We start from the raw sequence: 13432 nt of genomic DNA on the forward strand, positions 1-13432 counted from the left end.
AAATAACCAGAGGGAAGTTATAAACTAATTTTTGTAGTGATTTCAATCCTTTCTAAATAAAGGGATTCAGTAGCGCCCCGGATGGCTCCTGATATACTTGGTTGCTCTCTAATAAAATTGATTTTATGTTATTCATTATATTTTATTTAAAGTGAGTCAAAAAAATGAGTTTAAAACAAATCAGTTCCAGGGTAAGTGTAATGAGAGAAATAAATACATTTTAAAAGAATCATGTTAAGTATACTTTTTATAAAACTGCTGTTTTATGTACGGCTAAAACAAACTCTAGGACAAAATATTTTCATAAAATAGCAGACAAGGTAAATTATATATGCTGCGTAAAATAGTGGGTGCAATAATTCAGTAAGCCACTTTCAACGTGGTAGATGCGCTTAATCCAAATGTACTCAGTACTCTGAATACTACTGGTATGTGTAATAATATAACTCTTTAAGGAAATAAATATACAAAGACGAAATAGAAGTACAGAAGAGTAGATTTAATTGTATATGGTATTTGTTTTCCTTATTTACTTTTTATATCAGATGTTTATATATTTTATTTACAAAAAAAAACATTAATCATTCACCCAAAGAGAACATTGAAACAAAAGAATATCAACTTGTTAAAAGCGCATTTATTTTGTTAAATTGTTCAGTAGAATACAATCTTAAAAATACAATACTAGTTCGAAAATATTTCTTTTAAAGCATGAAAATAGTCAAACAAAATATTTTGTTAAAAAAATGTAGATTTAAAGAACATAGTTTTACATGAAATTCGTCCATTTTTAATGTGAATTTTTATCAACTTTCCACAGTAAAATATAAAACTTTATTTTAAATTAAATCGGAAAATCACGGATTTCTTTTATGTTGTGTTCATTTTGTTAAAAGTTAAAAATGTTATATATCTATATAATTGATGTGTAAATAATTGAGAACTTTTATTTTATCTATATTTAAAATACATTCGGAACTGTTTTATAGAAATGTTAATAATATTTTGTGTGCTATTGGTTTTCTATCGAATAAAACAAATTTCTAAGCTATCCAAAAATTATTAGCTTTATAAAACATATTTAAAATATATATATATATATATATATATATATATATATATTTCTCATTCTGTGAAATTTCCATTGCTTCTGTTAGTTTATTTTTATTCATTATTATTAGTAGTATTAGTATTAGTAGTAGTAGTAGTAGCAGCAGTAGTAGTAATAGCAGAAGCAGTATCAGTAGAAAAGAAGTAGTAATATAGTATTAGTGTTTACATATTTACGCTTCTACGAGACAAAATGTTCTATTTTAATATGAGGTAGTATATTCTTAATTCGGGGGGAATTTGTAATTTTAAGAGGTGAAGTTTGTCGCTGGGAGTTTTCAACCTATTTTATCGGAAAGAACACATGAAAATTGACAATGAATGTAAAGACGATATCACCCTCATTCAAATTCTAAAGGAGGAGAAAACTATACTGAAACAAGAGTCCCGGCTGGAGAGCATAGAAACGTGAACCCCGTTACAGGGTTATGGAACATGCTCTACTAACACATTCTAACAAGAACAAAAACAATGGAGGGAGAACTTGAGGGAATAGTTTTCAACTTGTCCAAGATATGTTCTACCCTCAAATCTAACTTGCCAGCGACTACTAGCAACTGGACTACTACCAACACCTGTATCAACACCACTACTCAAGAAATCGCCGGGACCAGATGATGAGTAGTTTTCTTTAGACAAAAAACAATGCAAGATCATTGATGGAGTCCAGATAACGGGGATAGAAGAAAGATCTTAATCGTTAAAAGTACAAACTACGAGAACTATAAAGAAAACATTAAAAACATTTAATGTTGCTCTCCAGAGACTTGCCCAATACAATAAACACTCGCGCATATGAACACGACTTCACATGCTGCATGACTCTAGATTGTCAGAAAAGCATTCGATGGATTCCAAAAGCAAAATCAATGCACAAAACAAAACACCACGCTAGAAACAAAAGCTTCAAAATTAGCTAAACCTTTGCAGAAATAAATCGTCTCAGATCAAACAATTCCGTGTCGCCGCTGGAGTGCATGGATGGTTAAAGAACATAATCTGCATGCTAAATATAAAGCAAACGTTTTGCAGCTGAAGAAAATAGCGTAAATACTTGAGGGAAGCACTTGCCAAAGGAAGAAAAATAAAAATAATAGAGGAAAATTCGAAAATAAACAGTTTGAACAAAATGCAAGACTGAGAAGGGACACAAGAAAATTAACCGAAAATGAAAGAGTTGGAGGATCATTGGAGGCCTTCGTTTGAGACTGAAAGCACAAAAAAAAAATGAAGATACAAAATGGGTTAGACGATGTTAAGAGCCACGAAAAGACATAAGAAATGTTAGCGCCAGAGATAACAGCGGCAATGATAAAACACAAGTTGAAGACGTTCATGAATTACAAATGACTTGTCATAGATAACATACAAGATTTCTGGTTCCAACAACTAACAGCATTTTATAGCCATTATAGCAGTTGCTTCACTAAATTATTGAGAAGTTATTAGGCCATACCCGCATATCAAAAACGAGTTAAACACAACACTTATCTAAGTACAGAATAATCTGTTGTCTCACTGTCGACCGGAGTATACCTAGAAAAGAACAAGCAGGGTGCATGAAAAGGTGTTCAAGCACCAACGACGAGTAGTTGATTTATAAGACAATAATTAAGGAGTAACAAGGGAACCCAATGCATGTCTTAGATGATTATAAAAAAGTCATATGATGGTGTATATTTATATAATATGAAACCAACCCTGGCTATAATATATAAAACATGAAAAATAATAATGTCATTGATTCTCACTAATAGAACTCTAACTATCAACTAAGGTTAAAAGCAGAAGAGGAATCTTCCAAGAAGTTAGTTTAACACCGTTATTATTTTGCCCGGCAATAGATTCACTAAGCAAGTTACTTTATAAAAGCCAAGAGGACCTACAATCTGATTCATGGCCCCCAAAAAAGATCCGGACAAAATATTGAAACACATCCTCTTAATTGATGTCTTCAAGCTATATGCTAGCTCAGATGCTGACTTAAGTTGATTTTCTGGGGTCGTACGTACATTTCTCCAGGATAACGGAAAATATATAGTACTATAGATCTAGAAAGAATTTCTAAATAGAAAACACAACTTGATGAAAATACTGATATCAATGACCGAGAAGACCAGGAAAATACAACTACTTTGGCATTAAAGAGAACGATGCAATACAGCATAAGAAGAGAGATAAAATGGCAGTGAATATATACTCCGTATAAACAAACAGTAAAATAAACGGTAAGTACTATTAACCAACTACTTAGTCTGTGATAACATGCAGCTTTGGCATTGCTGTCTGGATAAAAAAAGAACATAAAAATACTAAAGGCGTAAACGCGAAAAATGTTGCCTGTACTGATTAGCACATAGAAACTAATGGTGATCAGAGGAACATGTGTTATAGGTCTTACGAGAATTTATCATCAACATCGTGTGAATATTGTGAGCACCGGATAATATCTGGTGAGTTAGGAACAAACAAACCATCAAAATATACATCAATCACAAACAGTTTTAACAAGACTGTCTTACAAATGAAAACGGAGCAAAAAAAATTCTGTTAGGAATATAGGCCAAATAGACGCAAAATACACAGATTTTGATTGCAAAAACAAGAATGAAAGAACCAATTGTGTGCAAAGTGATTTCTTGATGAATTCACCAAGAACTACATGGGTAAAGAGGTATTATGAACTGGTTTAAATGAGTATCAAGAGACTCGTTTAACTATGATCAGAAGAGAATTATAATGGATTCCATATAGTACGGTTAGATGACAAATGCTTTTAATATGGTGATTTGTCTCGACAAACAAAACAAGTGCAGGTTCTGCCACAATAATTAGAAAAGAGTGTGAGCTACTTGAGATCCAGCTGTAAGGTCCTGCTAGGGGACAGCTATTATACTAGGCGACACAATGGAATGTGTAAATGAAGAACAGTTAAGAATAAGTAATACAACATCTATGAGTATACATTTTTTTTTAAATTACATTTTCACCCCAAACAAGGCAAATTGCCACTTTGGTGTAGGGGGCTACTATCAGGGGCAACAACTACTGGGGTACTATGTAGGGATTTGGGCAGCAAGGTGTCGGTTCACGTTACACTTGAACTTCTGCACGTCAGTACTGTTGGGGAAGCAGGGACCTGGAATGGAATTCCAGAGTCTAGCGGTTCTGGGGAAGAAACTATTGGAGTAAAAAGATCTTTTACATCTAGGGATCTCTACAATGTGGGGGTGGGATTTAGCAGCCTGTCGGGTTTGTCGAGGGTGCTCACGTCGTGGGGGCACAAGTGATTGCAGTTCGTCAGAGTATTCACCACTAAAATACTTGTAGAAAAGGCAGAGGGATGCAACATTTCGTCGATGGGACAGAGGCTGAAGCTTAGATGCCAGTTCAGGGCCTATCAGGTTTGCGACTCTCTTCTGAACCTTGTCAAGGAGCGAGAGACTAGTAGCAGATGCACCAGCCCAGATGTGGCAGCAATACTCCATACATGGGCGAATGGTGGCCTTATACAGGTACATGATACTTTCGGGTGTTAGTAGTTTTCTAGCACGGTAGAGAGAGCCCACCTTTCTTGCAGCGACCCTGGCAATGCCTTCAATGTAATTGTTCCAACTCATGTTTCCTGTGAACGTTAGGCCAAGGAGTTTGAAAGATGGACTCTCAGATAAAGAGTCGTTGGCCATTGCTATGGGTGGTAGAGAGGGTTTCTTGTAATTATTGAATGAAACTAGTTTAGTCTTGGCAGCATTGAACGCGACCAACCACTTTTGTCCCCATTCCACTACAGATTGGAGGTCTTCCTCTAGTGTTTCTGCCATTTCTTTAGAAATGTGTTCATTCGTCTTCCTGTCGTGCCTGCCATAGAGTGTAGGGTCATCAGCATATATACCCATCTCAGAGGCAATGTTGTCGGGGAGGTCATTTATGAATATCAGGAACAATAGAGGTCCAAGGATAGAACCCTGGGGCACCCCCGCATTTATATCATATTGTTTAGATGTACGACCGTCGAGGACAACCTGGATTTTTCTCTTATCTAAGAAGGATTTAATTATGTTAAGTATTCTACCAGTGATACCGTATGATCTGATTTTACTGAGGAGACCCTCATGCCATACCCTGTCAAAAACCTTAGATATATCTAGAGCTACCGCTCTGCCCTCCCCCGCTTTGTCCAGTGAATGGTATATACGTTCAGAGATTACAAAGGGAGTAGGAGCAACAAATAACATTAGTAGAAGTGATTGTTCCCAATGAAACAGAGTTAAACAGACCTGAATGGGAAAAGATAACGAAATACCAACGTCATATACGAGATATAAATAAACTGCAATCTTCAGAATATCTCCATCGTCATAGCACTTACAAAGGAAACTAAAATCATAGAAAAGAATAAACAAGATTATCTGTAAATATAAATGGTGAACCAAGTGCAACAGAGATTTAGACTTTTGCACAAAAGTGAATGGTTAGAATATTTACAAGGATTTTCAGTTTGAAATTATGAGACGGTGAGTGATTTTGCCATCCTATATGATGCGCGATTTTCAGCTAGAACAGAATAATTTGAAAAAAATTTAAATATGGAAAGTTTATTTTCTTGTGAAGTCTGTATGTCAGCATTTTTACAGCATTGTGATTTTAAAATACAAAGGCGGACACTTAAAAAGATTGTAAGAATGTTAAAAAGAAATATTTTGATTTGAAAAGTCTCAAGTAGCGGTTGAATGTTAGACACCCGGTACGGTTTTCATATCAACAACAGAAGCAAATTACGTGTTTACTCAACGTGTGCAATAAATCATCGTTTAAATAGCAAGATCGATCTATTAAAAAATATTAAATTATCATCTGTTAGTTAACAAAGAAACATTCAAATTTTACGCATTTAAAAAAAATTGTTTAAAAATAACAATATAAACGATCAAAAATGACATTAGTCTTTATTTATTTAGTATATTTTTTGCTGCCAATGTTTTTCGTCAGTGATGATAAGACTAATAATTTTTGTAAAAAGTTGTGATCGACGCATCCATCTTATTCATGTCATGAATAGCGTTTAATTTCTATTTTAGTTTTGTTATGATTCGTCCCATTCAATTCTGAAGAAAAAAATATATTCTTAACGATTACTTTTTTAATATAACATTTTTCATTTCTGTTTTAATCTCACTATAGTTCCAAGCACGATCCCGCACGTGGCCGAACAAGACATTACCCTGGGTCCGTATGATATTCCGAAAGGGACGATTATTGAGTTTGTGATCTCTGCTGCTCACTGGGATCCCACATACTGGAAGAACCCCATGGAGTTTGATCCGAATCGATGGTTAGACGAGGAAGGGAAGCTGAAACAAAATGATGCATTTTTACCTTTCTCATTAGGTAAGGAATATTTAGATTCAAAGGTACTAACTTAAAATATTAACAAAATATCATCTGTAAATACCAAATGACTTCACAGGATTATATAAACCAGAACAATGTTGGAGCATTGTAATTGTTTGGTTATTTACAAAGAATGAGCTGCTCCCACATTGCTATAGAGCCCTGGATGAAACTAAGGTTCTTTAGCATAAGTGTTACAGACGTGAATAGCGTTAAAGGAAGTTCGTCAAGCTGACGCCGTGAAATGTTCACAATCAGTTCCAAAGGCTTTATTACAATTGATGCTAATATCAGTCGCATGTTTTGTTGTTTTGTTTTACGCTCAGCATGTGTGTCATGAAGCAGTCATGTCTGAAATTTTCCAAGCAATGCTGACGAGTGAAACTTATTTTTCTTGACGAATAGCATTCTTAAAATTATTGCCAGCATAAATCAAAAAGAGCGCTCTGCACAATTGTAAACAACAGGTGTCACGTACTTTATAGTGGAGTTAAAACTAAAAGTCTAGGGAACATCTCCTCCGGTAAATTTACTAAATGTTCAGAGAGCAACTTAAAAAATTATATATATATATATATATATATATATATATATATATATATATATATATATATATATATATGTGGGGGGTGTATTTATATTTATATATGTGTGTGTGTTACAGAAAAGCAGAAACAAATCGATACCGTCGGTTTCAGATCCAACAGAATGTGAGCATCTTGTGACCGTATTTGTTGGGCTTTCTACGGCCTCTCTTTATATCCATTTTCCCGGAATTGGTGTCCTGCACGCTGTGCAGAATACTGGGTGGTGTACAATTTTGGATGTTAGTTTATCATTTTTATTTTTGGTTGTTTTTATTTTATTGCTGTTTTTAACATTTATACATATCGCTATCTTATATGGTTTTTAATAATCGACCACTGAGATTCTTTCACTACATCCTTTCATATAGTGCTAGTCTTACTTTCCTGAAATATAAGTTCTACGGTTACCTGCCATGCAACAAACACACGCACACGCACACACGCACAGACACACACGCACACATAAATGCAAACACACGCATATACAGACACGCACAGAAACACACACACAAACCTGCACACACATGCACACACACATGCATACACACACGCATGCCCCCCAAAAAAAACACACACACACAACCAAACACACACGCACGCGCACACATACATGCATACCGACACGCACATGCACGCGCACACCGAATTTGCAAATAGTCAGGAAAAGACAGGATAAACGCTTCCAAATCAGACATAAGTGGATTCTTTAGTATATATAATGTAAATTGTAGTCAGTTTAAAGGTTTCCAGATCACACATAAGGAGATTTTGTAGGTATATAAACTCTAAATTGCTAGTTATGAATACGGTTCTCGGTTATTCTAATAGATTATTTCTGTTGTTTTTATTTTTTTATTTAGCATATAATACATCAATCACACGTAAAAATAGAGATTTTCGTAGCTTTTATCAAGGAAAGAAACAGGAAAAATAAAATAATGTGTATCAGTGCTGATGCGTCGAAAAACAGTATGCAAGATGTAGGTAAACAGAATTTAGCATGCTAACGTACGTGTATCAGAAAAATGAACGTGCACGGCATATCTAATGTATTAATGTAAGCATTCTTTGCTTATAAAAAAAGAATTTAGGTCAATCGAACGTGAAAAATGAAGTTCTATCTAGCTTTTAATAAGAAAAGAAAAAATGTTTATGTGCCGATGTGTCGAACATTATTATGTACGATGTAGGTAAACAGAAAAGATTTAGCACGCTAGTGGGTTAAAATTAACATGTACGGTGTATCTAATGTATAAATATAAGCATTGTTGGTTTGTAAACATTGTCTCGATGTGTCGTAGTTGTTTAATGCGTTTATATCTTGTGTATTTTATATAAAAGGATTGCCCTTTATATAGAGTGTAGCAAATTTTGTAAATTTTTGGAGCGTTTGTTTTTGTAATAAGACTAAGATTGTGAAATGAATAGTCATTTTCATCCAATGAGATTTGGCGGAATGTGAGAGAGAGGAGAAGTTATTATTTTTAAATTGGGAAATGGAAAAATTATGTTATGGATAAAAGTATATAACCCAATTAATAAGGGCGCAGCCCCATATCCATCGTAGGTGTAGAAATTCTCTCGGTGATGACTGGGGTTGGTAAGAGTACTTGGTATTTAGAGGGGAAAATACAACCTACTTTCTCTAACGATGGTTGCCATGTTGTAGATGGCGCTACTAGGATGAAACGTAGGATTTTATTATAACGACGAAATGTGTCGTAAATGGCGTTCTAAAGTTACATAAGATGGTGGATAATAGTGTGAACATATTAAATATGTATTGTGGCATCTGTTGTTCCAACTTCCAGTAATTTGGTCGACAAGGAAATTTCTGCAATCAAAATATTGTATAGGAGATCATTATTATTATTATTATTATTATTATTATTATTATTATTATTGTTGTTGTTGTTGTTCTTATTATTACTATTATTATTTTCATTATTATTATTGTTAATGTTATTATTATTGTTATTATTATTGTTATTATTAGCATTATTATCATTATTATTATTATTATTATTATTATTATTATTATTCTGGCTAAGAGTACTGAAGCTTTTGTTTATGCAGCACAATAGCAGGCATTAGGAGCATGACTGTTCGAAAAAGTGCTTCTAGGAGAGGAAATTGCTGCAGAATGGCGGATTCGTGGTAAGACCTCAGAGTCAATTGCGCACCTTGCAGCAGGGTGTAGTGGACTGGCCCAGAGAGAATACCGCAAAAGACACGATCGCATTGGACTCCGGACATGTTGGGAGGTGTGTAAGATGGTTGGGGTGAAGGGTGCTTGAAACTGGTTTGAAGAGGTGTCTGATGAAGTGAGAAACAAGTGAGCATGGCAAGGTAGAGGTATGGTGGGACAAAAGTGTCATAGCGGCCAAGCAATTGGAACATAATCGTCCGGATTTGGTCGTCATTGACAAAGTCTCAAAAAACTGGCAGAGTGTAGACTTTTTAATACCCTGGGACAAGAATGTGCGAGCGAAGGAGAATGAGAAGTGGAGCAATTATGCTTCATTGGCCTTGGAGATAATGCGTATACACGGAGTTAAAACACAAATAATCGCAGTCGTAGTTGGTACACTAGGAGTAGTATCAAGTCGTCTGGAAGGACAGTTGAAAACCTACAAATCCCCGATGTTTTAGGTGGGTTTCAGACCTCTGCGATCATAGGTACTACCAACATCCTTACGAAAATGCTTGATCTTTGAAGCTTCTGGTTTGAAGCCGGGATTAAGGGAAATCCTCTGGAAATGAATGCCATCCCTTTCCAGAGAGGCGTTGATAAACAAAATCAGAGTTATTATTATTATTATTATTATTATTATTATTATTATTATTATTATTATTGTTGTTGTTGTTATCATTATTATTATTATTATTATTATTATTGTTATTATTGTTGTTGTTATTATGATTATTATTGGTGGTGGTGTTGTTATTATTATTGCTATTATTGTTATTATTATTATTATTGTTATTATTATTATTGTTATTATTATTATTGTTATTATTATTATTGTTATTATTAGTATTATTGTCGTTGTTGTTGCTTTTCTTCGTCATTCGTTTTTTCTTCCTTATTTCATATGTGCAATAGCAACTTTTTCCTTTCTATCACTTTCCTTAATGTGTAAGGTGTGAGTACTGTTACAGCCATTTTACTTTTAAAAAGACACTTTTCAATCACAACGTAGAAACAACGCATGCTTAAAAGCTTTTTAAAGTAAGATTTGAATGTACATGGCGCTGGAGGTAAGGATGGCAATCCATATTTTTCCAGCATATGTTCTTTCTTCTATCAATACCTATCTGTCTATCGTTTTGCTTTCCGGTTGAGGCATATTAACTTATATTTTAAAGCGTTCATTTCCATCTGAACAATGGACACACAGTTAAATATGCCGAATAACATTTTACTTTGATTGATAAATTAAATCAAGAAATGGGTCTTGCAAATAACGATTCAACATGGGAGTATTATATTTGGGCGAAATGTTCAGTTCTACTTACTTGTTGAAACCAGATTTTTTATTCGCTGCCTCTTTCCCCCGACCTAAAATAGAAGACCTGCATTAGATCAATTGTGAAAATCACTAGAAAGATGGCGATATCGTTCTGTCGCTCTAGAAAGTATTTTACCCTCAATGCAATACTCTACTTGTACAAGACAAATACGAACATGATGGAGTACCGTTATCACATTTTGCGAGGAGCTCCTAAATGAAATCTTTCCTACCTGAACTGTGTACGAAGATTCTTAGTAATTTAGTGTGAGATAATCATTTCGCAATTCCCACTCCCGTCTGTCTCACAGAAGAGGCGTTGCGAGTCTGCCTCTGCTCTATCTATATTTTTATGATAGGTGTTCGAATTAGCTCTAATCGATAGCCTGTCCTCATAAAATATTCTCAACAAATACTAGCCAAGCTAGAGCCACCACCAACGGCTTTTTCTTACTCCCTACATGTATCCAAAAATAAACGATAATTTAATGAGCAAAGTTTCTTTTTTAGAAGTGTCCGTCTGTGAAACGCAACGCTATTTCTAGGTTTGTCAATCTGTAAAACTCAACACTACTTCTACGCTGATTATAACGTGGTCATCCTCAAGTTTAATGAGAATTACTTCCTAATGAGCCACGCATTAAGATAATTTCGGCTGCTCAAGTTCCCTCGGAGCTGATCTTGTCTAACCATCTATCTAACACTTAACCCTTATCTTTGAATAGCACCCGGGCCTTGATAAGTTGTTACCTTCGTTAATTTTTGTTCACAATTTCTTTTTCAGTGTTGATAGATGATGGAAGAAAAAGTATGATACGTAAATAAAACCACGCGAAAAATTCAGTGATTGAAGAAGTTAAGATTAGTTATATACTTCTGAGATATGATGCCATATGTTAAGATTAGCCTATAGTTGACACATCACATATTAAATCAAGTTTCATCATTTTTCACAGAAATGCTCTGTGGAAAATAAAACAATTCAGTTTTTATATCATAAAACGATAAATACATTTGTATTTGTGATATGCCGATATCAAATCTAACATTTGTCTGCGCTACGAAGTCACAAAATAAAAGGATTTACATAAAAAATCTAACAAATACGTTAAAGAAAAAAACGATCGATAAACATAAATTAATGCGAGACAATACGAAGCATAAATCAGATGAAAACTTTTTGTAATATTAAGATCTAATATTGAATGCAAAACGTAGATGATAATATGGAGGTTTCTTTTTCAAGTCGAAAAACGTTGCATATTTTAAAAGGTAGATAAAAAAGAACTTGGGCTATTCAACAATATTTTTCACATTCTGGTCACACCAACAAATTAATATAATATTTTATATATTTTTAATGACTGCAAGTGTGGCCCTGTTTAGTATATGGGCTTCATATTGTCAACGTCTAAATATTAAGAAGTTGAATTAATCTGAAAAGATGTAAGAATATAAAACAGCCGTTGTAAAACAAACCAAATACTATGCATCTTCATGTTATGAGGATTTTCTTTCAAACTTTCTATATTTATAAAAATTTATTTATAAATTTATATATTTTAATTTACTATATTAATAAATTTCTGTACTAATAAATGTCCATATAATTAAATGTCTATATTAATTTCTAATTTTTTTTTATAAATTCCGATCGCTACGTAATTTTTAGATTATTGTTTATTTTATTGAAAGTTAATAAACTAAAATTATTTAAAATACATTACTAAATTAAAAAAGTAATTATTTGCGAAATGAATAAAATCACAAAAATGAAAATCGATTTTTATGTAATAACGAGTTCACAATAAAATTTGAGTGTGTTTTCATAAATCGCGCCATTTTATTAAGTGAAGTCATCGAATTATGTAGTACTGGATTATATGTTGGCTATGCATTCGAATTCATAAAAAAGTTTCACGGGTCCTGGATAAATAGCAGATAAGTAGTTTACAATTAACTCTTCCAAATGATGCGTTTATTAAATAATCGCCATGTAATTCTGCTGTGTTTGCATGTATTATCTATGTAGACCTGTATTCATAACAAGTGTTGTAGGTTTTAATTATGTAAATTTAGAATTTTGCTTTTTTATGTCTGTTTTTTTTTATTTATTTTCTTTTTACATATTAAGGTCCACGGATGTGTATGGGCGAACCTTTGGCGCGAATGGAGCTTTTTCTATTTTTTACGAATCTAATACAAGAATTTGAATTCCTGGTCCCGGAGAATCACCCCATGTCTCTAGAAGGAATCCAAACAGGCGTAACATTTCAACCGCACAACTCAATGGTATGTGTTCGCGCTTTAAACTAATGATTACCAACAAAGAATAACAGATACAAATAACACGCGTTTTTGAATGAAGCTTATTAAATTTCGAAAGAATTTTGTAATACTTATCTGATTTTACTAACATTGCGAAAATAAAATAAATTTTATGAACTTTTTGACTTTGAACAGCTAATGTTTGCAATATTAGATTGTTATTGTACTTGCATGTTATGTTATGGTTTGCAATAAGCCACAAAGAAAACAAAACAACGGAATAGAGTTTAAACAATGTATTACTGGAACAAAGAATGTAAAAAGGTTAGAACTGAAAAGAGTAGTAAACGTCACCGAGCAGGCGCGGGTCGCTCTGGTGTTTAATCCACACCAGGGATCAAAAGGTCTATGGTGCATATAATGGATAGAACAGTCCATTTGGAGGGTGATTCCGCCACAACACCTCCCTCTCAAGCTGATTTCCGCGGTTGTGAAAATTAGTATTTCTTCCTTTTGAGGCAGACCACCAAGGGGTCGGTGCGCTTCCTCTTTCTGCCGGAGCGT

At 33.9% G+C, this 13432-nt stretch overlaps 1 protein-coding gene across 1 annotated transcript in view; it reads left to right on the forward strand.

Moving 5' to 3' along the window:
* The window catches only part of LOC145256187 (cytochrome P450 2U1-like), a 52512-nt gene extending 39467 nt beyond the window's left edge, over positions 1 to 13045 (forward strand). The window contains exons 6-7 of the mRNA XM_080114775.1: positions 6292 to 6498; positions 12735 to 13045. Of these exons, the coding sequence (XP_079970901.1) occupies positions 6292 to 6498; positions 12735 to 12916 (389 nt within the window). The 3' untranslated portion in view covers positions 12917 to 13045. The remainder of the gene's footprint in view (positions 1 to 6291; positions 6499 to 12734) is intronic.
* Positions 13046 to 13432: the final 387 nt, after the last annotated feature.

This window comes from Euprymna scolopes, chromosome 32 (genome assembly GCF_053919585.1).
Source record: "Euprymna scolopes isolate OS-2025 chromosome 32, ASM5391958v1, whole genome shotgun sequence".
NCBI classification, from domain to species: domain Eukaryota; kingdom Metazoa; phylum Mollusca; class Cephalopoda; order Sepiida; family Sepiolidae; genus Euprymna; species Euprymna scolopes.